Here is a 27,086-nt window from a genome sequence, read left to right on the forward strand (position 1 = left end):
AGCCTGTGATGAGTCTGTTAACCCCAGCTTCACCACTACTCCATGTTGTTTATGCTCCCCATGCAGTGTGTTTAAAGGAGCAGTTCCAATTTTTGAGAAATGAGTTAATTTGCTCTCAGATGAAAAAATCTTCACAACTCATATTTATATGGTAAATATTAAGTTTAGCCTGGCACAAACATTGGAAACAGGGTGAAAGACCCTGGTACCAAAGTCCACAAACTAGCATCTATATGTACTGTAAAGTATTGATGTGGGTGACTGCTTATGCTAAAGATCAATGTGTATTCTTATTGACATACCATAATGCATGTTTGTTTGTGCACAGAACAGCACAGGCCTACTTACATTCACACTTACTGATGTATGACAGCAGTTCAGATGACTGCTGTCCAAGTCCACCTATAGTATATAGGCTGAGACAGGGCTGCAGTGGAGGCAAATAGATGGATGTGGCGTGCAGTGTTGCACTAATGTACTCTGGCCCTAATCCCTCAGGGTGAGGTGCTAATCCAGCACCCTAACCCCTGGCCTGTCTTTATCACAGCACATTACCTCACTTCCTCCTGCTATGCAAACATATAGGTGGACAATAATATGTCCAATGTAAAGAAAGTTAAGCAAGGCCAGGGGGGTCCAGTGTCAAGGCTTCAGCATGTCCAAACACCATGGACTTAGCAACAGACACATCAAAAATGTACTCACTCACAGCAAGGAGAAATGGAGGCAAACTATGCAATCAATACATATGTAATAATAATAAATACATAGGAAGACAAATAGGTAACAGATTTAAATCTCACTTTCAAATTCAGATAAAACCTCAAAAATAAACACACAAGACTTCATAATTCAAACAGAACAGACGCATATGTATTATAAATTACATTACTTGCACTAACATAGCCTACAAGCTGCGAGACTATATGCATAAGTAGGCAGATATGGATGTGGCTGGTGATTTTTATTCAAAAGTCAGCTTGTTTTTTAAGCTGTCATGCCACCTAGAGAGAAGATTTTGTACAGTGTGCATACTGAGTGTGCACTGAGCCTTTGATCCCTAACAAATAGCTACATGTTATTTCACATTATGCTGCCAACAGAAAAGATACAAGGCTTGATTTAATTGCATCTTGTTGGTTAAAATTGTTTGTTTAAAAAAAAAAAATCTGTATAAATCTACTGATCTTTCCATTTTATGCAACTGTATACCTCGAGCTTTCAAAGGAAATATTGTATTATTATGCTAACTTTCACAATGGAGCTTTTTGTTATTTTACAGATTAAAAATATTAATACAAAACATATGACAAGCCTATTAAAAAAAATGCATGCTTGGTATAACTTCCAATGTCACATTTGAATAGACTGGTTCCATAAAAAAGGACATTTCCTGCTTTGCTTCTACTTTAAATACTTAAAGTACTTAATCATATTTACAACATTTTACATAAGACTAGCCTACTATTTTTTCTAATAGTGTAGCTTCCAGGAAAGTATCTGAATTCTCAGCAGAGGGCTATAGGGGATTATAGCCGCTGTATGTTTTTTATGCTGACAGTATACAGGACAGGTTATAGTGCCAGTTTGCCTTTGCCTATATGTCTACACCAAATTATGAAGAAGTAGGCTACTCCAACGAATGAACACAGCCCCAGTTGTAGAAAAAATACCAGTAGTAACTGCAGGGCATAGGGAACAGTGTATTGCAGCTAGTAGGCTACTACCCTATACCCTACTACAGCCTATAGAAAATGTTAATGGGGCGGTGTCTGTTGATGCAGTTTCGGGTCAGGCGTAGTAGTGGTCACATGGCCTGTGTGCGTTGACTGGAGTTTGTTGGGGGGGGGGGGGGTTGAAGGGAGGAGCGAAGTGGTGGTGGTGGTGGGGAGGGGGGAGACAGACACAAACTGGGGAGCGCGCTCGCCGACACAACTGCACAGCACTTTTTTTTTTTTTTTTTTTTTTTTGAGCCTGGGTGATTGAGGCTACCCCGTGTGGCTCCCAGCATCTGCTTCCGTCCCTCTGTCGGATTGAATGTGTTGGTCCGCCGTCCGTCACCCCGCTGGATATTATTTATAACCGACAAGAAAATTGGATGGGACGCGCACACGGGCAAGACAATCCCGGAAATAACATGCGTACTCTCAGCCTGTCACGTACGCTCGCTGAGGATTTGCATTGCTGTAGGCTGCCGTAGGTAAGCGCCGGGGCTGAGAGGTCTCCTGGAGAGAGAGAGAGCGAGAGGGGGGATTTACTTGCTTGTTTGACATTATTAGCCTCACATATAGCCTGTTTTACACTCTTAAATGTTTGTTCCAACTAAACTAATACATTCGTAAGTTTGTTATCGAAAGAGCTGAGTATTTTGCCGCTAAGTTGGAAATCAGTAGCTGACAAAGGAGTGTTTTAACGTTTCAGCTCAGTCTACTGTAAATTCTTACAGTAGGCCTATATAAGCCTCCACTTAAAGCATATATTGTGTTTAGTGTTCTCATTTTGATTCTGGTGGAAATACCCTGTTATTCAAAGTGAGTTTGTGTTGGACATATAGCCTTTTGCTTTCTGTTTAATGGTTAAAACTCTGTAAAGAAAAAAACTCTCCTACCCCGGTGAAGAAATGCATGTCATTTTATCCTAAGTTTATTTAATCAATATCTCACTCTAATGTTGAAGATCATAATCGCATTGACATTTAGCACAATAAAATATTGTGGATTTATTTACTACTTGTGCTCACTATGACAAGTGGCTTGCTTTGCGCTATTAATAGGCCTAAAGTGTATCATTTTACTCTCCACAGATATCCGACACAGCCTCAAAATGTTTCTAAGACGGATACAAGTAAATACACAGTCCGAGGGTTAAAAGAAACAAAACAAAAAACGAGAGTAATGGGTGAAAGAGCAGCAGCCAGAAGAGGACTTGGACATGAAAGTTGTTCTCTCCCTGTGGCAGAGCTCCTCTCCATCGGAGAAAAGCAGCGGCTGAGCTAGAAAATGAAGCGAGGACGTGAGCTACGTGCGCATCCAGCAGATGACGAGATGAAATGGAGAGCTGGGGACACACGGACCTTTTAAACCCAGGCTCTTCCCGCGGATCCGTCGCAGTTTCAGCTTCGCAGGAGGGGAGGACGAGCGGCCAGCAGCAGCAGCAGCAGCAGCAGCTCACAGACATCCACAACCACCACCACAACCACCACCACCGACACACGCACCGGGCGGACATGGGGCTCAACGGTTTCTGCACGGCGCCGGTCGGGAGTCCCACGGCCGCGGAGTTACTCGCGGGTTTGGCCTCTCAGACCGACTCCCCCGGAATCACAACCCCGACGAAGCAGTCCAAAACCGGCGTACCGGTCTACAACGGCGGGGTGGTGTCTCCCTTCGCCTCCGTGGAGGGGAGCCACGCAGGCGCTTTACTGGCTCACACGCCAAACGGTTACCCGGCACCGATGAAAGGGACCGCTGGGGACTGGGTACTACCAGATGTCCCCACCTACCCCCTCACCAGCAGAGCCTGTCTGGTGGAGAACGGAGACCGGACAGCAAGTGACAAGTGTCCTTTACTGATAAGGAGGATCAATGGTGACCTGGTGAAAGGCAGGCAGGTGCCACCGCAGAAACGCAGGGGTGGGGAGAACCGGGACACCGGGTCAGAAGCCCTTAATGGTGGGGTGTTGGCGGGGTCACTGGGGTTGGGGGGCTCTGCGGAACTGGCTTTTACTTCAGGAGAGTTAGACCTAAAGCGGAGGAAGTTGACGGAGGGAACCACGAACGGCCACAAATCTTCAGAGGCTTCCAGGGTGGGCCGAGCAGTCGCCCCACTCACGGTCACTGTCAGTTCCCACAGCAACCAAGTGACTATCAATAATGTGCACTGTGTCACCCCCCAGTCTCCATTCACCCCCCCTGCCCCTCACACTAACCAGCACAATGGACATAGAGGAGCCTCCTCTGCACCCATCCAGACCTCCCCAGTGGAGGCCAACGGCATCCCGACCCCGCCGCCCTCCACGGGGCCCGGCTGGTCGGCGGAGGGCATCGCCCAGCAGTACATCGTCCCCTGCATGAAATACTACGGCATCTGCGTGAAGGACAACTTCCTGGGTCCTGAGTTGGGCAACAGGGTCCTGGAGGAGGTGGAGGTCCTGAACCGGAGCGGGAGGTTTCGGGGCGGGCAGCTGGTGAGCCAGAAGAGCATCCCGTCTCGGAGCATCCGGGGCGACCAGATCGCCTGGGTGGAGGGACGCGAGCCCGAGTGCCAGAGCATCGGGATGCTGATGGCTCACATCGACGAGGCCGTCATGCACAGTTCTGCCAATGGACAGCTGGGGGAATGTGTCATCAATGGACGCACTAAGGTGAGAGGAGGGGCAAGGCAAGGGGTCAAAGGTGAGGTGAGGTGCTCACAAAGCCATAGGAAACGGCTATGAGACAAGCTGATGTAGGAGTGTCAGCCTGACGACATCACTATTGTAATTATGTCTGTTTTGCGCCATCTCTGCTTCCTTTATGTCGACACACACACAAACAATCACACCTCAGTGGGAGAGCAAACACAAAGTCAGGTAGAATGACAGGAAGAGCCCTGCTTCTGCGTATCTGGCACAGGGGTGTGATAAAGGGGGCTGTGGGCCTGTGAGCCCCCCTGCTCAGCTGTCCCTGTGTCTGGATTTAGGCCTGCCTAAATTTGCCCCTGTCCCTGCCTTCGTACCGCGAGTACCCAGAAGGAAAAAAAAAAAACCCTCTGTGGTTGTATCTCCGGGGCCATCACTATAACTCTGCCTTTGAAGACTTTTCCTATCACTTCTTTTCATCCATACAAACATGGCACTGGTGTGGCGGGGAAATGCGTTTTTCTTGTTTGTTTGTTTTCCTTTATCTCGTATCTCATGCCACGTGAGCTGCATGTTTTTCCTCTTTTATTTCACTGTGAACACACTACATGCCTCCGTTTCTCTTTTTTATTGATATGTTTTTTTCCAAATGCCATGCACCATTACCACCGCTCAGGAAGATAGTTCCCCCAAACACTACAGGGACTAACTATTGTGATCCCTTTTCAACGTAGTCCACAGTCTCTTGTACATTGATTGACACCGTTGTGGACATTGTCTCCAGGTCAGAACCCCCCCCCCAGCCCCGCCCCCCGCCCCTTTTACCCCCTGTAGAGATGCAGCCCTGGGTTATCTGAGGCAGGTAATGTCATTGTCTGTCTGTTTGTTTGTCAGCGGCTCTGCATTGTGTCTGTCAGGATATGCTGTAGTGTTGTGGCCTGTTTCCCTATCAGCTGTGAGTTAACCAGTACATGTCAGTCTAGTCATGTTTCCCAACATGTTGCAGTTCCAGCAGCTCCCTTTAATCAGTAAAGATTTACACAATAACAGGTCTACACAATGCACATTGGTGTTGTTTGACCGTACTTGACACCTGAGCTAAATGTTCACTCTGTTTTTAGCTTTAATTTTACGCATTTTCCTAATGAAAGAGAACAATTGTGAAATTGTGAGTGAAATACACACACGCATGTATATACAGTATATTTAACTCAAATCTTGCAGTTTGACAGTGTAACATCACTTAAACAGTGTCAAACTGTTATGTCCCATGCGAAAAATAAATCCAGGAGGGTTCTTTATGAATGTCATGTCTGGTCTGAGACGACATTACTGCTCCCTATGGGGAAATTAGGTGAGGGCTGTTACCTTCAATCTGGCAGCTGCAGGTTTACTTCTACAGTCTTAATTAAACAAAGCTGAATGAGACCACTTCAGAAATACATTGTGCAGGCATTGGTGTAAAATTACTTCCCAACCCCTGCGTTGTCTCTCTACCCACCGCCATATTTGATGCAGTTATTTGCAGTTGTTCCAGTCCTTCGTGTCTGATGTACTCGCCCCGCAACCTCGTTCACCCCATCTGTGTAACGTCACATGTAGCACCTTGCCCTGAGAGTCATTTACATAAGCTGTAGGTGGTGTTTGAACAGAGCCTGGTCGGGTCTACCTTACGCCAGCAGCCTTGGCTCTCTCTCTCTCTCTTTTTTCTTTAAAAAAAAATCTATTTACTGGCATTTTTTAGTTAAACATATATACAAATCACGAATTGAGTAAATGTACACAATACCCCCAGCCTTTGCTCTTTTGGATCTTGGTTAATCATGCTTGCTCTCTGGCCAGAGTCGTGCCCAGTCTGACAAAATGACAGCAAAAGCAAAGTTAATGGAGTCAAATGGGGCCAAATTTTCAAAATGGGCCCCTATGCAAATCTGCAGTAGCCAACGAGACTGTAAAAAGTACTCTGGCTTTGTTTGCTTGTTATTTAGTTGTTCATGAAGTTAATATAAAATGCATTGGTGCAGGTTTCTGTCATTGTTTCACTTGGAGAGTTGCTTGTACTGTATAGAGGTCAAAGCATAGAGAAATGCATAGTAAAAGTAACTGGGGAAGTCCGAAAGTTTACCTAAGATAGTGAGAGCATGCTATTTCAGTTAATCGGAGGCCATCCTATCTGGAGCTGTGTCCGACTTAGTTATTCATTGGCTGTTATTTGGCATGGTCAAGGCTAACTGAATGATTACCAGGTTAAAAAAAAAAAAAAGTTACATTGCCACATGCCAAATGTTCCCTTGACAGATCACTTGATTTGCACTTGGTACACTTAAAAAAGAAAAGAAAAAAGAAAGACGGTTCAGTGCGGCGCAGTACATAATGTTCTGGCTGGGTGTTCCTGTGGAGGAGTGCACGAGACAGCATAGTGATAGATACAGTGATGGCGTGTGTATAAGAGGGAGAGAGGAAGTGATAGGAAAAGAAAAGAGGAGGATCTGGGAGGAGTACAGCTGGGTAGAAGGTCACTGCGTCTTTTCCGTCCTCGTCATTGCCCAGCGATAATTCGTCCTCAAACAGGTTTTTTTTTTCTTCTCCTCCTCCCCTGGCCTTTATTTTTTATTTTCCTTCTTGTCTTTCATTCTGACCTCCTTTTCCTTTCCCCCGTCCTTTTACTTCACTCCCTCTTTCCTTTGTCTTATCAGCCCCCTTGTTCGCTACTTGGACAAAATATTTCCCAGCCGTTACCTTGGTAACAGGCACATACAGAGCAGAGCTGCGCATTGTGTAGAAAAAGAGATGGAGAGCAGAACTACAGGGTCTGTCTGACTATGCCCAAAATAATTCCCCACCATCAGCGGCAGTGGCGGCGGTGGGTAATATTTTTGTATCCTGACTACTGTTAGTCAGCAGGAGCCTGGTTCCACAGCAGATAACACCGGGTAGGATTATATAGTGTTAACAAAGGGTGGAGCAGTTCGGTGGATGTAGTGCGAGGTGATGGGGGAAAGTCTTGCCTCGTGGGGGAAGAGCCAAACAAGTCAGAGTCAGGAATAAGATACTTGAAGGGGGGAGGAAAGGGGGAGAAGAATGGAGGTGAACGTGGAAGGGAGTGGAGGATCGGGAACACGGGAGTGGGAGGATGGTTTTGAGCAAGAGTGAGAAAGGGCGATGCAGCAGGAGCTTCTGCATAATGAGAGTGTCTGCAGCAGCAGCAGCAGCAGCAGCAGCAGCAGCAGCAGCAGCAGCAGCAGCAGCAGCAGCAGCAGTGTGTCCTCAGATGCCCCTCCTAGAGCTCAGCAGTGCTACTATAGGCAGGAGTCGCACGTCATACACAAACACACATGACACAACGACATGACACCAATGTTGAAGAGACCGAGGACTGTCATATAATCATTACTGGTTAATTATGGTATTAACGGGGCACTGCTAATTATTTGGACATTTCCCCCGGTGCAGTTATCGACCTATTTCTATGTTTTCTAAAGCCAACGCTGCTTTTAGTTCCAGTCCTGTTGATCGACAGAAGACTGATCATCAGTGATTTCATAGCAGATTGATCATTTCAGTTATCTATATGTCTGATGTTCTTTGGTTCCATCCTCTGTAGTGAGAAGATTTGTTGCTTTTCTCTATTTTACATTTATAGTTAGTGAACTGAATATCTCTGCTGATTGGGTAAAACAGGCATATTATGATAGGATAGGATAGGATAACCTTTATTGTCATTGCACAAAGGTACAACGAAATTGAGGGGGCTCCCACAGAGATAAAAGTAAATTAATAAAGAAACAATAAATAGAGACATAAGAAACAAAAAGTATATACAACAAAAAATAATTACCAAAAATTGTACATTTCAAAGTTCATTTGAAGGCATCACCCTGAACCCTTCTGAACCCCCCTATCATTTTCATTCATATCAGTGTAAGGTATAGTCAATGCCATGTCATATTTATTTTAATGTGACACATTTATGGTATGTGTATCATATAAAGCATCAATAATATAGATGTATGTGTAAAATGCAAATATATTACATAAATACATTATACAAATAAATACATGAATGCTTTCGCACTCTCACATCGCCAAAATACACACACTCACTGCGCTTCTCCATCTTAACGTTCATTTGTGACTCATGATGAGTGCCACAGTAGAATTGACTCATAAGGCTGGACACATTTTACTTTCATGTGATTTTTGTGTGTGAGAGAGTTCACATTTAAAATAACTGTCATGTGATGAATACAAGATGGACACTTGTATGCTAATTTTACCCTTTACCGCACATTAAAGGCACAGATAGCAGTATTAACCCTCTCCAAATATGCCGACCAACCAAAAGCGGTAAACAAAGCCCTTTTTATCCTCAAGTATCTGTGCTAACCACGCTCTACCAACATCTGGGTGCAAGATGCTACAATTCCAGAAATTTGGTTGTCAGTAGTAGCTACTACTGCTGAAGTTCAGCATTTCTCACATTCAGTATTTGGTGACAGGGCAATAATTGAAAAAAATCCTTTTAGTTATGTTGAGTTATAACTTTATATTTTTACAGACTGAACAACTCATTCAGGCTTTCACAATTCACAGTATAACTACTGAAACTAACACACTCTAAATGCTGGTTACACATCCGGGTGCTTGTGAGTCTCTGAGTTGCTCAGATAAGTTTGAGGTGCTTCCCCCTTTCATCTGCAATGCTCTTTGACACCATTTGCTCACTGGCTTTTTTGCTCGCCTATACCTCGACCCCTGTAATCTGCTTCAAATGCAATGACTCTGTGTGTTTTATTTGTCCACACGTTGCTGCAGTGCAGACTGATACTTTGTAACCTTAGTGATTAAGCCCTCTTATGAGTAAGAGGCACACCTACCTCTGAAACACACGGATCAGTTTTCTCTGTTTCTCAGAAAACCTAAATGAAGCCGACTAATGGGTGATGACACGAACCAGGAAGAGCAGGTCAGAAGGCAGCCGGGAGTGACGAAGCATCATGATTCAGGTTTATTGCGCCCAGAGATTTTCATCCTGCTCTCAAATTCAGTCTATTAGAGACTATTAATAACAACTGATCCTGATTGATATGGAGGCCTCGCCTGTGTCGTTCAAGCTGCTCATGAGCAGTCAGCTACAGGAGTGCAGGTTAGATGGCTGTGGCTTATCAACAAAGTGACTCAACTGGTTTCAACCCCAGACGTGGCAAACATCTGTCGAGCCGATGTGTCCTTGAGGAAGATCTTATCAGCTGTTGTTATACATACACAAAAATAACATTGAAATGAACAATAAACACTTTGTGTTTCTAAAACACACAATTTACTAAATAGTAGGCCTACTTCCACCTTCCACCAAACAGCCAAAAGCTCCCCAGATACTCTCACATATTAAATCTCTATTAGATTGTATGAATGAGTGGTATGTTTTGTATGTTTTGTACTTCCAGGGTTTTACCCAGAGCGATCACGGAACCAAAACTGCCATCAAAGTCCTACGATCAGGATTTATGTTTCCAAAATTCCCCCTCACCCTGCGACGATCCAAGTCGACCAATCACGTCCTCACCTCTGCTTCTTCCTGCCCACTCTCTTTTTCTCACTCCTTTTTTTAATGCCTGTATTTGCTCAGCCTTATCTGGCACCCCCACTCCCCCACCATCATTCCTCTTATCAGAATATGCGTGCAGCATTGGAGTTTATTTTTGTTCTTGTCCAGAACAGATTGTTCCGCCTGCCCGGCCATCACCTTGACAGCCCGGGTATCTAGCCGGCGCTGCTCTGCTGCCATTAGGGCGTTAATGCTGGTGCCTGGCAGACAGGTGGTTGGTGCCAATTAGACTTTAACTTACTGTGGGCAGTGATCTCAGCCCAGATGAGGGCGTGAGGAGGGCAGAAATGACAAGATAGCATCGCGACGTGCTGTGTCACGCTGTGTGTGCCTGAGTATTGCGTGTGTGTGAGAGAGAGAGAGAGAGAGAGAGAGAGACTGTGGATGGATATAAGAAACTGGTTCCTAAATGCTTGATTTAGAATAAATGTCGTAAACTTGTTCCTAAATTATATGCTTCTATTGTGTGTGTGTTTTGTGTGTACGTGTGTGACGTGTTTATGCTGCAGGCTAGGGCTGAGCTGTCTGGTGTGGATAGTTACATGTTAATTGTGGTTAATTGCAGTTGCTAAGACTTGTAGCAGTTAGGAAAAATACATTTGCCAGGAAAACGCACTGCCTTAAATACATGCACACCCAAAATAATCACTTATCCTTATATGTCAATAGAGAAAATCAATACCTGAACATTGTATTTTGTCATTTATAAAACATTTATATAATATTTTATTCTAAATTAAGGAGTTGAATGAATAACAAACTGTCCACCAGTATATTATGCAGTCTGATACAGGGATTGCTGGAATCTATGCACAGACATTATTCAATTATATTGAAACATTTTTGAGACATTTTTCAATATTATTGAAAAATGTCTGTGCATAGATTCCAGCAATCCCTGTTGCTGAGGTTAAAAACATCTACAGATCCAACACTTGTAAAGATGTTTTCTTTTCATGACAGCCATTGTCGTAACAAAACGAGCTGTTTTCCACCACTTCACTGTGATTGATAAATGTTGATGGTGATGAACATCCACTTTCTATGAACCAGAACTTGTCTAAACAAGTTCCCTGGCAGCAAAAGTCTGGTGTCGGCCCCCGAAAGACATCGGAGTATCAGCTGTTATCAGTTTTGTACAAGATGAAAACTGAACGTCACATGTAAACATGACGGTGATAGCAGTGTGCTGAAAGCAGATCTACTTCTCACTGCCCGCAAAACCAATTTTAGGAAAAAAGTTCTGGACCCACATTGTGTAGGGTGAATTTGCCTAATGTGGGACATTTTTTACAATCAGACTTCTGGTCTGTACTGTCCCGCTTCAGGAAGGCATGTTCCCTAAAGTCAGGGACAGTAGAAATTTTGATTAAAATTCTATGGAGAATTGAATTCTATTGAGAATGATTACACCATATTAAGATCATTTTGATGCATCAAAATATATTATAAAAACCCTTTGACAAAAAAAAATTGCAAGAATGTTATGTTTTTTTTAATAAATGATGGCCTTAACATTACAGTAACTTTGTCCAAACCCTATGTCACCATCATTTTGGTGGTCTTCACACCTCCTTTTTGAAGGCTGTCCCTGCCAAAGCTATGATTGGACATTTGAGATGTCATGTGATTTTGATCATGCAATATCACAGCTTGTGTGAGCCCACATTTACATTAACCTTCTTTTGCTAGAGGAAGACCTACACCCACTTAAGCACCAGTGGCACCATCAGCAGGACAAACCATCATGTTGGTCCATGTGTGTGTCCTTTTGAAAAACTCTACAGGAGACATTTAACTGTATACTTTGAAATACAGTCATAGTCAACACTCAAATGAACGGAGACAGTGACAGAAATTCCAACATTAAAGCAACATCATTATTTTTAATCTCCCCATCACTAATAGTTTGTTAGACCACGATCAGCTGATTTCCTGTGACAGCTTCTAATTACTGTAAATCGCAATCGGATTACATCAATGTTCCTAACGATCATCATGCACCTCAACATATTTCTCTCGTCTTCCTTCGCTATTTGATACGTTCATTTTGACACAGCGGGTCTTGTTGTCAGTTGGAGCCCAGAGCTAAAAGGTCCGGAGGTTAATGAGCTCTGACTGTGAGCGCTGGTCAGTAATGAGAGCAGACAACGGCGGCTGAGCACAGTCGCTCGCACACAATGCAACCAAATTCGCTTGGCCGTGAATGAGGAGGGAAATGTCACAAGAGGTGGGGGGGTGGAGGGAGGGATGAGGGCGACGGGCAATTGTCATTTTTTCTTTTATTTGAGCTCCACAAACAATGCATGGACAGGTGCGTGTCCTGGAAATCAATGTGAGAGCTGTTTGATTTCCTCAGGGTTAAGACACTCATGGTGTAGTACTAGAGCTGAAATGATAGCGTCGGGCAAGTTCAATCGATACCGCAGCAGTGCAGAACCTGTTAGTCATGAATGATGCACCGACTCTGAAACTGGAACTTTTCTTTCCCATGCACAACAATATATGTCAAGGCAGTGACAGTATCTCCCTTTGCAGTCAGCCTGGAGATATAATGCAGAAGTTATTACTCCACATGCTGCCAGCAAGTCACCGCTCCGATGTCTCGGTGCCACCGCAGGCTGTTGTCAGTCAGCGAGTGAATGAGATAGAGGCTTCCCTTGCTTTTCTGAAGATACAGAAACCGAACATCCCAGACACTGACTGGACACAGTTTGGAAACTTTTAACTGCAGCCTGAAACACGTCCTTGTCCTCGGCCTGTTCTGACCCTTGTGCAGTTTTTGCCTCTTAGCTGTAGCAGTACATTTGCAGTCACGTGGGCTTCTAGTGGCCCTGGTGTGGAATGTGCATTGGTTGAAGAGCTCTCACGCAGGTCTCGGTTCCCTCGGACTCTCCAGAGAAAGCGGCGCTCCCCGGCTTCACAGCCTCCAAACGCACAGACGTCAGGCAGGGGAAATACCAGCGTGAGACCATTGTTTGAACGTGGATACTCTATCTGCAGATCGTTGGGAACAACTGCTGAACTCTGACACATTTCTCCGCTTCTCCCTCTCGTGACTGTGTGTTTGATAAATTACCTGACGGGATGTTATACTCAATATGCAAATACTCCACATGGGAAAAAAAAACTGCAGAGAAATTGGAAAGCCGAATGGAAAGAGTTCCACCAGCAAAAGATACAGCATAGACCAGACCAGACTTATTTGCATCTCCGTTGTGCTGACTGAAATGTTAAAGGGATAGTTCAAACATTTTGGCAAATTGGCCCATTGCCATAATCCCTATAGTCATAGCAGTAGGTTTGTTGCCTTTAATTGTCAGTTCAAGCTATTTTTAGAACGGCGGAGCAGAGCCACGAGCTGCTCAGAGCTACGTTTCGGAGGCTTATAGGATTTCTTGATTTCCCTCATCAAACTCATCAAATACACAATCCAACAACTTGCTCTCGTCGACAAGTTATGACCTGCGCATTCACCACGCTATGAGATAATAACGGAACGTTACGAGACAGAGTTGTTTTCGAGACAAATGCAGAGACTGCTTGCTGAAAAACTGTCCCCCGATGGGAGCGCGCATCAGCGGTTTTGCATGAATTTACCTCGAAAACAACTTGGTCTCGTAACGTTCCATTATTATCTCATAGCGTGGTGAATGTGCAGGTCACAACTTGTCCACCAGAGCGTTTTGGAGTTGTTGGATTGTGTATTTGATGAGTTTGATGAGGGAAACCAAGAAATCCCATTAGCCTCCGTAGCGTAGCTCTGAGCAGCTTGCGGCTCTGCTCCGCCGTTCTAAAAATAGCTTGCACCGACAATTAAAGATAACGAACCTACTGCTATGACTATAGGCATTATAGCAAAGGGCCAATTTGCCAAAATGTTGAACTATTCCTTTAAATTATCACGTGAAGCTCTACTTACTATTGATTCATCACCTCTCACTGATGGACTCACAGTTCACTTTCTATAAAGCTTTGTTTATCTGGGAAAGAGACTGGATATCAAGTCACTATCATCAACACACATATTGCCAAAACCACTGCCCTGCTGTTTTGATGCTGCATATGAAGTGTTTTTGTTTCAAGCGGTAATTTAAATACACAATTAACAATCCCATTTTATTCTGTTTCTAGGCTATGGTTGCCTGTTACCCAGGTAACGGGGCTGGGTATGTCCGCCATGTTGACAACCCCAACGGTGATGGACGCTGCATCACATGTATCTACTATCTTAACAAGAACTGGGATGTGAAGGTACGTTTATGATCAATTTTCGGTTTGACAATGTTAATATAGATCATCGCAAAAACTAAACCTCTTGTGCAGTATCACCCTAAAAAGTGTTATATTTTTCATTACAAGTATGTTTCAACTAAGAGATTCTGCCGTGTGTTTTGTCTTTGTAGCAAAATGGAGGGTTGTTGCAGATCTACCCAGAAGGCAAAAGTGTGGTAGCCAACATCGAACCTCTGTTTGACCGGCTGCTCATCTTCTGGTCTGACCGCAGGAACCCGCATGAAGTCAAGCCAGCCTACGCCACTCGGTCAGTAACTCTGTTTGTGTGGTACATGCACACACACAAACATACACATGCACACATACACAAATACTCATATAAAGTTGCGAAATGACATAATATCATATGCAACACAGAAGGGGCTCTCTCTCAATATTGCCAGTACTATGTTTTACTTGGCTGTAAATGTGTGTATAGGACAATTATTATTATTATAGGCCTACACTAAAATTATTTCTAGTGCAAGTATTGGCAATACTTTATAGTAAGTACACACTATTAAGCATTAGTTAAGCATTAAATAAGGAATTCATCATTTATAACACATGAATACTCATTAGTATGTAGTTTATAAGTTAAAAATGTTTTACTCATCACTTATTGCTTAACTAATGCTCAATAGTGTGTACTTATTATAAAGTGTTACCCAAGTATTTTAGTTTTTTATTTTTTATTTTTATAATTGAACGCATTAAGTATTTATCCGTTCCTTTCTCTACCCTCCTGCCTTCCCTACTTTGAACCATCATTGAGGGCCCATAACACATACCCTTTCATTCCTGCCTTTCTCCCCCCACTCTCATCTCCTCTCTTCTCCTCTCTTCTCCTCTCTTCTGCTCTCTTCTCTTCTCGTCTCCTCTCCATCTGACTGCTGGGGGGCGAGGTGGGGCCGGAGGCAGGAAGTATGTGTTTCCTGAGGGGGTCGGTGGGAGGGAGGGGGGAGGAAGGTTCGATTGCACCACTCGTGCTGGAGAGGCACAGACATGAGAGACAGGAATAAACAACGCAGCCCCACAGGAGAGACTTGAAAGCGTAGAAATTAACTCTCTCTTGCCCGAAACACTTAACTGTTCTGTCACTATGACCTGCACAATGAGACTTTTCTTTTGTAAGCTGTTGTCTCTATTTGTTGTCTCTAGTTTCTTTTTTTCTTCTTACAGTTTCATGAAAAACTGAATTACTAACTTCATTGCTATTAAACAAAATCTGATTGTTTAAACATAATTTAGCAGAATAACATTGCCATTTTTCACAGGAAATTGTTTAGTCATTGCTCAGCTCAAGAAAATACTTAATTTCTGAACCAAAGTTATGTATCCAGAAAAAGATCTTGGCTCTTGTCTGACTCTTATCTTAATTTATTTTAATCTCTCCCTCTTGTGTCTGACAGCTATGCCATCACAGTCTGGTACTTTGATGCCAAAGAGAGAGCAGAGGCTAAAGAGAAATACAGATTGGGTAAGCTCCTTCACAGCCATATGTTACATTCAGTTTCATTTATTTTCTTGCAGTGTTTATGCACTTCATGGCCTCTGGTTGTACTTTGCACACCTTAATGTGACTAATATGCTTCTCTTTCCCCTTTGCTTCTCCATAGCAACGGGACAGAAAGGTGTTCAAGTGCCTGTCACTCAAAACAGCAAGACATAAATTTCATCTAATCACTGGAGAGCACTCTGAAACATTACGTGCCTTCCTGAACTGCTAATGGACATCATGAAAATAAAGGGAGACGCCGCTGAACACTGTCGGTCGCCTCTCGCAGCCTCGCGCCACTCTTTGCATTGTCAGCCGCCGAAGCCACGTCACAGTCATGTTTTCCTGCCATGTGGGTGGGCAGCTGATCAAAGACGTGGCAGATACAGAGCACAACGGCCGGGATAGTATGGCAAAGGTGAGATCGGAATTACACGTCATGGCAGAAGAAGAAGAAGAAGAAGAAGAAGGAGAGAAAGAAAACTTCAAGAGTTGCACCGAATCAGACAACAAACTTAAAAAAAACCCACAAAAAAACACAGGCTTCTTAATTTTATTTTGTTGCAGTTTTGCCTGTTCAGTTATCAATAATGTTATAATGTAAAAGATGAATCATTGTTTTGCTCTGGTGTCATTTTCAATACAAAACAAGGGGGCATAGATGATGCATCAGAGGGGACAGACAGTAGGAAAAAGGCAGAAGGGGGGTGCAAGGACTATAGGAAAATCAGTGGTGTTGACTTGGCTCTGAAAATCCCTATTGCCCCTGGATCGTGGTGCGGCTCCCTTGTCTCAGGATGTGGGCGAGTGTTGATGCATTAGTGTAAAGACAGAGACACGTGAAAGAAATGGCCCACAAGGCTTCAAGTCATTCTCAGCTGCGATACAGTGGAAAGTTGCCCTGTCACACTCGTTCAGTCAGTCCCGACTCGAGCGCTGTCCCTGAACGTTGCAGGGGTGCACAGTTCTTCCAGTTTGTAATCGGTGCATGGGAACAACTCCTCACTGTAGTTTCACTAGGTATAGTTCAAGTATTATGTCAGGACTTTATAACATCTAAGGATAAAAAAAACTAACTTTTGCAACAGCATTGAAATGTTAGTACCACAAAAAACCCAGATAATCCAGCTTGAATCTTTCATGTTTCTTTTAGTAGTTGCAATGCGTGTAACCGATTTTCAAGACTACGCAAAGCTTTTCTTCATGCTTGGTGCGTAGCGCTTTTCGGCTTCAAACATGCAGCTCACAGCTGAGACAAGAGACCCAGGGACAGGGGTCAAAACAGGGTTTGATGAGTGCGTCTTGTGTGTAAGCGTGCGTGTGTGTGTGTGTGTGTGAGTTTGTGTGTGTATGCTTCAGATTCGGCTTGACTTTTGCCTGCTCTTAACGTGAAAACAGTTTGTACTAGATTGAGCACTGTGGGACAAATCTACCCAGAAAGATACAGGAAAGATGGATTACAACAGATAATTTTTTTAAAAAGCATAAAAACGACAATGTTATACTAAACAGTACTTAGCAAAATGATAACCTCAATCAACCTGTACACTTAAGACCATTTACAGTAAAGCACAGAGTTAAGCATACACTATGTGGACTGCAGGGTGAAACTATTGCCTGCCCATGTGTGGGATTGAGTATTTGTGTGTAAATGTGTACTTGCACATGTTTGTGACAAACACTGTCTTGAAGAGGGTCACAGGAATCGTCTCAGTGTATTTTAGATTGGTTGAACCGAAGGTTATTTTAAAAAGCACTTTATTGTTTGTAATGCCATGTGTGAATGATAGAATCAAAATATAACTAAAATGTAGATTAATGCCTTTATGCTGTGGATAATATGGTCATTCAAATGCAATAGAAACTAAAACAATGAGAACAAATGGAAATTGTTTGACTTTTTTTTTTTTTTTAATTTGGAGTATTTAATTAAAACCTGTTTGTTTTTGTACACAGTGTCATTGATTTATTTCTAAAAAATCTGAGCTGAATATCAGACATGAGAGCAAGACACATGTTCCAAACCAAGGCAGCGCATGAGGGATCAAAATAATGTGAACTAATTGGAGACCATGCTGTGAATATCAGGAACCACGTCTGCCTGTATATGTTGACGTGGCACAGTACTCGTCAATCAATAGGTTATAGTGAGTGGGAATGCCAATGACAGTCAACCTGAGTGTATATATAGTGTGATGAACAGGAGTTGCCATTTCGATGGTTATAAATAAACCAACAGCTATGTTCCCTGATGCAATTGGGAAAGCTCAGGGACAAACATCGTTATAATCCAATACTGATTTGCAATGCTAGTTATTTATTACTTGATTTGATGTGTTAATATGATGAATTCCCAAATAAGCTCTGTTCGTTTGTGGCTGCAGTATCAGCATCATCAAAATTAAATTTGCCCTGATGACTCATAATGTAAATGTTATCTAATGGCTTGCCAAGAACAGCCCCAAGGCTCTGCATAATTGAGTAAATGATTCAAGTCGAGCCGTCAGGCTGAGTGTCCCCGACTCGAGGGGGATTTATGGAAGTTTTCTAAACACACCGAACCAGGAGGCTTCAGATGTATGGACAGAAACCACAATACTAGTCTACTTATCCTCTGCTTCTGTTTAAAAAGACGTTGTAGACATCAGTTGCTTCGCTTTCTGTGCTTTTGATTCCTGCAGTCTGACTGGTAAACTGATACAATGACATTCGAGTGCAGGAATGCTTTGGGTTGCAGGCCTATACCACAGGTTCCTGTGCTCAGGCCAGTGCAGATAGTTTAGGGCAAAAAAACCCACTGAGGCCGAGTTTATTTTTTTAAATCTGAAGGATCTGGATCAGATTGAAATGACAAATTAAGGAAAAAATGACCGAGTTGATGCAGACTAGCAGGATTTGAAGGATGCAAACCAATTTTATTTGGAATTTCAGCACATGATTAAAGGGGATAAGATAAATGAGACAAAATTGGTCCAAACAAATGAAAGTAAGACCAAAGAAACACCTCCCAGTCCTTGACATTTTGCCAGGGAGTTGTTTAACTAACTTAAAGGTTACCTCTAATGACCTCTAATGAACTTTCTGATAGTTTGATGCTGTTTAGCTGCTGGCTAAATAAGCTACATAATGGTTTGTTAGCCTGATAAGTGTTGGTCATTCAATCAGCAAAGGGTGAGGCTTGTCTCATGGAAAAGGGATTACAGAGAGCAGCCGATTAAACTAAACATAAATGTGCGAAACAATGAACTAAAATTTACAAAAAAACAAAACAAAACAAAAAAAAATTGACTTTGCCTTTGCTTTCACATAACAGTGCTGAAATAGTCTTTGTACGGTCAATAAATTATTATCAGCAGTTCTAATTGACAGTTTTAAGTCTATCAAGCCAAAAATATCAAGCAGATTTCCTGCTTGAAAACAACCTTGTTATTGACACTTTGGTCTCTGGGGAATTATGATTTCACTACTCTGCTACAGAATCAGATTATCTATCGGTGGCTAGTATTATTGAAATAGTTGCTTATGCATCACCAAATCTAATTCACAAGTAATTTCACAGATTTCTTACAGATTATTTGCAGCTGTTAGAACTGAGACTATACAGGTAATACAACCAAAGACAGCTAGTTCAGTTTGTTTCATAAGGATACACTACACATGCACAAAACACAATGGAAAGATTAAAATGCATGTCAGCCTGACCCTCCTGTCGGTGAGATGTCTCATGTTATCACAACAGATGCTGGCAATGTAAATGATGGTTGAAACACACTGACAGTGGCACAGAGAGGGAGCACATTAAAGATGTGATGTCAACAAACTAGTTAGATGAGGTAAACTCTTCTAGCAAAGCATAATCCAGAAGGGCAGCCTCAGCCTCCCTTACTTCCTCTTGTGTGTAGCTGAACATCGGATTTGACAAAGACCTGATTGGAAGTAGCAAAGACACTTCAACATACTTCAAGGGGAATTCAAATGTCACTACAATTGGTGCTACAACAGTTAATGTTCATTGATGAGTCATTTGCTGATTATTTTCCTGACAAACTGATTAATTGTTTTGTCTATTAAATGTCTTAAAAGAATGGGAAAGAATAATTTCCCTAATCTCAAAGGTCTTTTCCCTGGCTCCAAAACATAACTGTTTTCAGTTTGTTTGTTGCTTAAATAATCATCTAGTTATCAAAATGGTTAATAATTAATTGACCATTGATCAGCAAGACTAATGTACTTATGCAGGGCCGGCCCTAGGATTTTGGTGACCCCCTAAACAAGATTTTTGTTTGTGGCCCACTCTAAGCGCAAACACCAAATCACTAGTTAAAACTGAATACAGACATGTTCATGCCCTCTGAGGTTTGAGGCCATTTTCTCGACTTTTACATATTTTCTTAAATTTATCTTTTTAAGATACTTGCAGATTTAACAATACTCGAGTGTTTTATGTCTTTTTGAAAAATTTCCAATACCTTGTGAAAACACACCTTCAGTCATGAGAATGAACTGTTTTGGTGCTTGAAATAGGATATGAATACAGTAATATATAAGTGTAGAAAACAAGTCTAAAATGAAAATTTGTAAGATTGCTTTTTGAGCACAAATGTTGTCATTCTGCCGTTCTATTTTCACCAAATGTCTCAAATGTGAGATAAAAGAAGCTGAATACTGACTTCACATTACATATGAAGCTCATAGCGTGCGTGCAGACCTCAGGATGTTTAAATGACTTGAATGAACCTTGGTACCTTTCTGATCATGTGGCCCCCCACCTAACGGCTGTGGCCCTAAACAACCGCATAGAGTGTTTATGCCAGCAGCCGGCCCCGTGCTTATGTTTAGTGCTAGGCTTTTGTTCCTTTTGTACTTTTGTTGGAAGTGGTTTGTTTAAAGATGTTCAGCATTTTTAAACACATCATTTACTTTGTTTGAAATTGTTCTGTACTGATGCCGCTGCTGTGCATTTAGGAACTAGGCTACACCTAATGATGAAATCTTTTTTTAAGAAATGATAATAACTAAAAACAATCAAACAAGGCTCTGACTAAACAAAGGTGCGGTACTTGACTCAGTTTGGACTGTAGTGTTATGTACACATTTTCATCAGTACCAAAAAAAGTACAAAGATTGAGAATGGAAACCCTAGTTAGCTACTGGCTGTATTATTAAGATGCATCCATCATTTCTTTTAATCAAAATGTGCCAGATGATGCACCACACAGTGTAGCCTACTGAGTAGATTGAGAAACATCTGAAGCTGCTGATGTCTTAGAATATAAGCACCTCTCTGCTTTGGTTTTCACACAAACACTGAAGTCAGCGTAGTATGAAACTCTGTTCTGCTGGTGACTCAGACTAACAAGGGAGATGTAAGATGAGGAGACCTTGATCATAAATTTGCTGCTCAGGGCAGAGCCGAGTTGTACCGGCTGAATATATGAAGAACTGCTTCTGTCTCTTCACAGGTTCTCTCCATTTGTGTGTCAAAGGATTTGTATTTGAGTGCTGGTTTTGTGTTTTCCTCAAAGATATACAGAACAGAGCGATTGGTCAGTAGGCTAAACTTTCATGGGCAAGACTGCTTATTCTCATTTACTGAGATGAGCCTGTACATGGCAGATTTCTGTTTGTAGCTGTCTGCCTCCACCTTGTGGTTTATATTTGTCATAGCAGGTAAGAGCTAATTCTTCGTGTAATGTCATGTATCACCCACCAGATGTCAGTACTGAATATAAAAAACTCCCCATGTTTGAACTGCGTGTGAATGGTCTTTGTAGAGTCTGGCTTAATGTAAACTTTACTGGCAACTTCTCTCTCCCTCCCTCTGCCCCCATTTTGTGCAGGACTGTACAGATTGTGCTGGCACAAACACACACGCACGCACACACACACAAACTAAAAACCAACAAAGCACGTGTCACATTAGCAGGTGCTGTCAAAACCATGTGCACATACCCAGTGGCAACACAATTTGCACCTGCTTGACACCCAATAATTCAATTGTGCATGATATATTTGACACCCTGCCTTTGTCAACAAGCATGACATCATTTGGGTTGCATTTGGAAGTAAATATTTTTTTACTGGGTTTAATTTTTGCACTCTTTTTTCACAATGATGCAATCGTCCACATTATTGCTCCTCCTAGAATTATATGGCCATGCTGTTCTGTGCCTGGTGCGCAAATAATGACTTTTGGATTAGTTTGTTTACCTGTCCAAGCTCAGTTTTAATGACATGACTCAGACATACTGGTAATAGTCTGTAATAGATGACCTTCGTTAAGGAGTTGTTTCCAAAGTCAGGGTGTGGGCTGTGGTCAGTAACAGGCAGAGGTGTTAATAAGGCAAATGTTAAAATCGAAATACATGCAAGAAAGCTACGGTATAGAAATCACAATAGACAACCAGGTAAAAAAAAAATTGGGAGATATGGACTAGTGTAGAACTGGTTGAGTTAGGAGAGAAAGAATCAGAATGGCGTGAAATTTTGGGTTATTGCAGGAGTTTTTGCCAGTTTGAGTTTGAAAGAATGAATGAATGAACTGTAAACAGAACAAGCTAGTCTGGATGGTTGTGATACAAGTCCTGCACTGGCATGCATCAGCACTCGCCCTTAGTCCATATAACCCTCCCAGTCTGTAGTCTGTAGAGGTCCCTCAGTTGTGAATATAGCCTGTCTGGTTTGGTTGTGGAGGATTAGCTGTGAGGATGTTCTCCAGGTTGTTGTGATCCATCAAGATGATGAAGGACCAGTGTCTCCATTCGTTCGCAGCTGGTTTAACAGCGAGCAGCCCCCAGTGTTGTACTGTCTCTCATCTGAAGATACACTGGGAGAATGTCCTGGACAAAGTGTTGGCATGGGGACACCTCCCCCACAACAGAGGCATTCACCTTGACCACAAGTTGATGACCGGGGTTGTAGGAGGGCAGCTGAGGTGAAGTGAATCTTCACCTACTGAAAAAGTCTGTTATATATTTTTAATCCATTTAGAACAGATGTTGTCGTTGGTTATGAAACAGTGTAGGTGTGGAAAGCACAATAGGCAATGTGGCAGAATATGAGTGCAACTGGTCAAATAAAACTTTTCATTTCACCAGGGTGGCAGGGTCCGAAATGAAAGATCTCATAACAAGGAGATGGTGAAAGTTTTAATAGATGCATAAACTATAAAAGGAACTACCACATTCTGCATCTCCATCTTTTTTTCTTTTTTTTTTTGATGAATTAACATGTTTTTTGGGGTTCTGAAATGTTTCGTTTTGACTTCTTGCAGTTTTCTTGTAATCTGATTATTTTAGAAATGTTCAGTTTTCTAGAACATGCTCTTTCCCCATCATTCCTTTTTTAAGTTTCACTATTATCATGTCTTGTTTTGGCAGTCTCTGTGTTTCTCTCTTTATTCATCTTGTATGTTTCACTGAGGCATGTGCGAAGTTTTTCCAATATAAAACAGATGCAGCTTTTGGGTGATTGGTCATTACCCATTTGAATTTGGGGGTTTTAGGATGAACATCATTATGACTGAATAAATTCATCTGTAGTTTTACCATAACCTGAATTCAGTGAAAATAAGATGTGCAGAATTATATGAATATTCTAAAAAAATAGTTGTAGTGCAATAGAGTCCAGATATTGATATGAACCTAATCTGTGGTCATAAAACTTACATATGAGTACAACAGTCCTTGTCAAATGTTGATTGATGTCCTTCAAATTCTTTGAAATGTACTTAATTTACTTGATTTTAAGACTTTTTTTCACAGGTAGGTTTAGATGTTTTTTTCCTATTAATAAATGAAATCATCATTTAAAAACTGCAAGTTCTGTCAGGTTTTTCTGAATCCGAGATTAGATATTGAATTGATTTTATATCTTTCTGTTTGCTGGGCATGTGCGAGGGCTGTGCAAGTGATTGATTTTGAATCACGAGTGGGCATTCTTGTTTTTATTGAGGAAATAGCATGTATATCAAAACATCAAAGCAAAAACAGCAGGAATGTCATTCCACTGCACCTAAAACGCCCCTGGTGTGTGCACATGTGGATGTCAATCGATTTATGTCTTGCACACTAAAGGAACAGCTTTGTTCTCCTGCAAACCCTCCGTCCTTCCCGCCCTCGTCTGACCTTGGAATTTAAGTGCAGGTGGATTCACACCAAAAACAACAAGTGGAAAATATGATACCTGAAAAATTTGGAGATATTCTGCTAGAGGATAGTAGAGTAGCAGCATTGGTTTTTGTGAACAGGTCTTTATTATTCCCAAGGACCAATTTGCTGCAGTAGATTTGTGTGTCCCTGTACATGTTGATTTATTTGGCTGCTATCTTAGCCAGATCTCCCTTGCAAAATGGGACTTCCTGGTTAAATAAAGGTAAAATTAATAAAATAATAATAAAGATAAATACAACAAAAATGCTAGTCACTCGCACCAGAGTATATCAGACAGCCATTTATGAAATAAGCAGTCTGGCAAAAGCTGTCTGACAGTTGACGACACATCCTGTTTTTGTGTTTTCTTGTTAAACCCATGAGCAGAGTGAGTGTGAAAGCCACCACCACACCACCACCACGTACCCTGCAGCAAAAAGGGGTACGTCTCACCTTTCCTGTTCAGCCTCTCTCCGTCACATTTTATCCTTTAACTCTGGTTTGTAGTGGTCTGGTCAGGAAGTTCTCACGAGTTAGTGGTGCTTAGCTCATGTTGTAGTACTGAGTGATCAAAGATACTCAAACTCATAATTTTTTCATGAAAGAAACCCTTCCTTCAGGAAATTTGATGTCTGGCTTCAGCTTCACTTTGATGGTCTCGGTGCACCGTAGCTGGTATATGCCTCAGTCCATCTTTATCTGAAACCGGGTCTGAGAGAAGCTGCCATTCACACATCTTTAGTTTTAGTTTAGTATGGCTACTCGTGACCCATCTCTCCATCAATCTGCTTTTTATCCTTGCCTCATGGCTTTCCCTCCCTGTTCTGTTCAGACTTTCCACATTTTAATGTTTCTGCCACGCTTCAAATACATCTATTCATCTTTTAGGTTTCACATTGAGACATCAGTTGATGGGAAACCTTTATTTTCATGCTCCCTGACTCCTCGCCTTAGTGCCAAGGACAACTGTGTCCTTTTTGTAATAGAGTTAACACTCACTCTGCTCTCTGTGCCAAAGTAAAGTATTTTTCATGTGAAAATAGATCCAAGATAACATGTATCTGTCTGTTTCTCTGAACCAAGTCTCACCTGAGATTCTCTAGCTCTGTCCTTCTTCTGTTTTGGTGATTTGAGCAACACAGATCAACAGTGCGCCTGTGTTGTTTAGGCAGCTGCTGATTTTCAAACTGACATTAACAAGCAAATCAGTTGGACAAGATGTAGCTAATTCACTTTATAGATCTTAATCAGTAGCCTTCACAACTCTGTTACTGTTCCACTCATGGAAAGCATGAAATTAGTTCCCCAACCAGTTTTAAACTAGATATATGTTCGTACTGACGTCAGAACTTTCTTAGTAGCAGAGCTCAACTTTCTTTACTCTCAGTTTCTTCTTTAAAAATGACCTGATGTCTGAATTTGCTCTGAGAGGCATTGTGACCCTCACAAATTAGTCAACAAACGCTGATGTTAATTTTGTCCAGTGAAGACGTTTTTGATTCTGACATTTGAAACCGTTGAACTCTAAATATAAATGCTGCTGGGCACTTGCTGGTTACAGACAAGAGTAAGAATGGGCTGGCCATGTAGTTTGAGCCTAAGAGTGAATATACTTGTGGGAATAATTCAGTTTAACATGAAGAGGAACATTTAAATATTTGTCACTGTAGGGTAGGTGTTTATTCTTCTCTCTTGCCTGTTCAGTATTAATGAGAGAATTGAATTCTGTCCTTGTCCCACTTTACATGCAACAGGGAAATATGTCTGCCTCTCAATAATGACAAATGACTCAGGTCGGGTCTGGTCTTTTTTTATTTTTTATTTTTATTAAAGACATTGCTTGTTGTTAATTGTGAAATGCACTGAATCGGCGCTGACGCATTAGGCCAGGTGCATTTATTGGCCGGGTTCAAGCTTCTATGCTACACTTCTTATTGTGAAGCAAACACACTTACATTTTCAGTCATCGTGCCAGTCAGATTAACATGTATACATGCAGAAGAAAATTGGTTTCCAGTCGCATTATCTGGGTATTTTAGTCAGATCTGGACTGGAGACGTCCGGTATTAGTTGGACTAACACATTTACATGCACTTCTGTCAGGACCACTATGTCAAAATAATATTTATTTACTTGCACAGTTTAATTTGGCGGTATGGTACTGTTCTGGGACCCCCTGCTCTTCCACGCGCTTGCGCGGAAAGCCTGAGGCAGGAAGAGCACCTTCCTGCCCTTCACGAGCCATCATGAACGGCATAAGCAGGGAGCGCAGCAGCAAAGAAAACCCAGACAGAGCAGAGCAACCAACAAGATATAATGACAGGAGGAGCTGGGGCGGAGGTGGGTTGCAAAAAAGCCGGCAGAGGAAGCAGCAGCAGCAAGGGAGGTGACGTCGGGCTACAGCAGTTTAAACAGCGCGCCCTGAATGCAGTTCCCCAATAGGGGAGTCAGCTGAGCCATCAGCTGACCTGCACAGGTGAAGACAGTTACGCTGTGCTGATTAGAGCTTGACGTCATGGCCTGCCAGAACTAACGCTATACGCTTAATTTTAGTTGTCCAGATGGACTGAGGCCATAATTTGTTTTTTTTCAAGTGTCATGTACCTACTATAAACGTGCTGAGTGTCATGCTTGTTCTTGACTGGAGACAGGTTCAAGTATTCATTATCGTTCATGTAAATAAATATTTAAAAAATGTTGTACAAAGTACAATCCAGGCCTACAACACCACACACTCTCTTGTGTGCTCACTACATGTATTCACGCATCCTTTTAATATTTCACTTCAACTGCCTTTAACTTACCCTCTCTTCTTAGTCATGTGTAGTTGCAATACTTGGATGTGGAAATTCACATTTACTTTGCAACTGATTATCCTGATTTTAAAATCAATGACTAAATATTGGCAGCCAGAAAAATAGAGATAGTCTGATAAAAAGTTGTCCTTATGCTCTATTTGGAGACAAGGAAGTAATGATTCAGTCTTAATAGAAAAACAAAGGCATGGATGTTGATGTGCTTGTGAGAGAAATTTAAATGTGAGATTTGGAGTATGGCCCATTTGAAAACCCTGTTCAAATAAGGAAAGGCTACTATGGTTAATGATTCAGGCCACATGGTTTGATAAGGTGTAACGAAAGGGAATCATTTGATGGCCATCAGCCATCAAGGTGTATATGCTGCCAGTACTGCAATGAACAGCAAGATCCTGTTTAT

The 27,086-nt window shown here is 42.0% G+C and overlaps 1 protein-coding gene across 3 annotated transcripts; it reads left to right on the forward strand.

The window, feature by feature from the left end:
* The first annotated feature begins 1,901 nt into the window (after positions 1-1,901).
* On the forward strand, positions 1,902-17,671 carry egln2 (egl-9 family hypoxia-inducible factor 2). 3 transcript variants are annotated; one of them, XM_085796449.1, is made up of 7 exons: positions 1,902-2,200; positions 2,804-3,166; positions 3,212-4,363; positions 14,082-14,201; positions 14,354-14,490; positions 15,635-15,702; positions 15,842-17,671. In XM_085796449.1, exons 2-7 carry the CDS (start codon positions 3,050-3,052, stop codon positions 15,892-15,894), a joined length of 1,647 nt encoding a protein of 548 aa, XP_085652575.1. In that variant the 5' UTR covers positions 1,902-2,200; positions 2,804-3,049; the 3' UTR covers positions 15,895-17,671. The 3 variants fall into 3 exon arrangements, with proteins under 3 accessions (XP_085652575.1, XP_085652573.1, XP_085652574.1); XM_085796447.1 differs by having other exon boundaries at positions 2,804-4,363; XM_085796448.1 differs by having other exon boundaries at positions 2,959-4,363.
* Positions 17,672-27,086: the final 9,415 nt, after the last annotated feature.

Source organism: Trachurus japonicus, chromosome 13 (assembly GCF_045865225.1).
Source record: "Trachurus japonicus isolate A0001 chromosome 13, Traja_1.0".
In the NCBI taxonomy this organism is placed as follows: domain Eukaryota; kingdom Metazoa; phylum Chordata; class Actinopteri; order Carangiformes; family Carangidae; genus Trachurus; species Trachurus japonicus.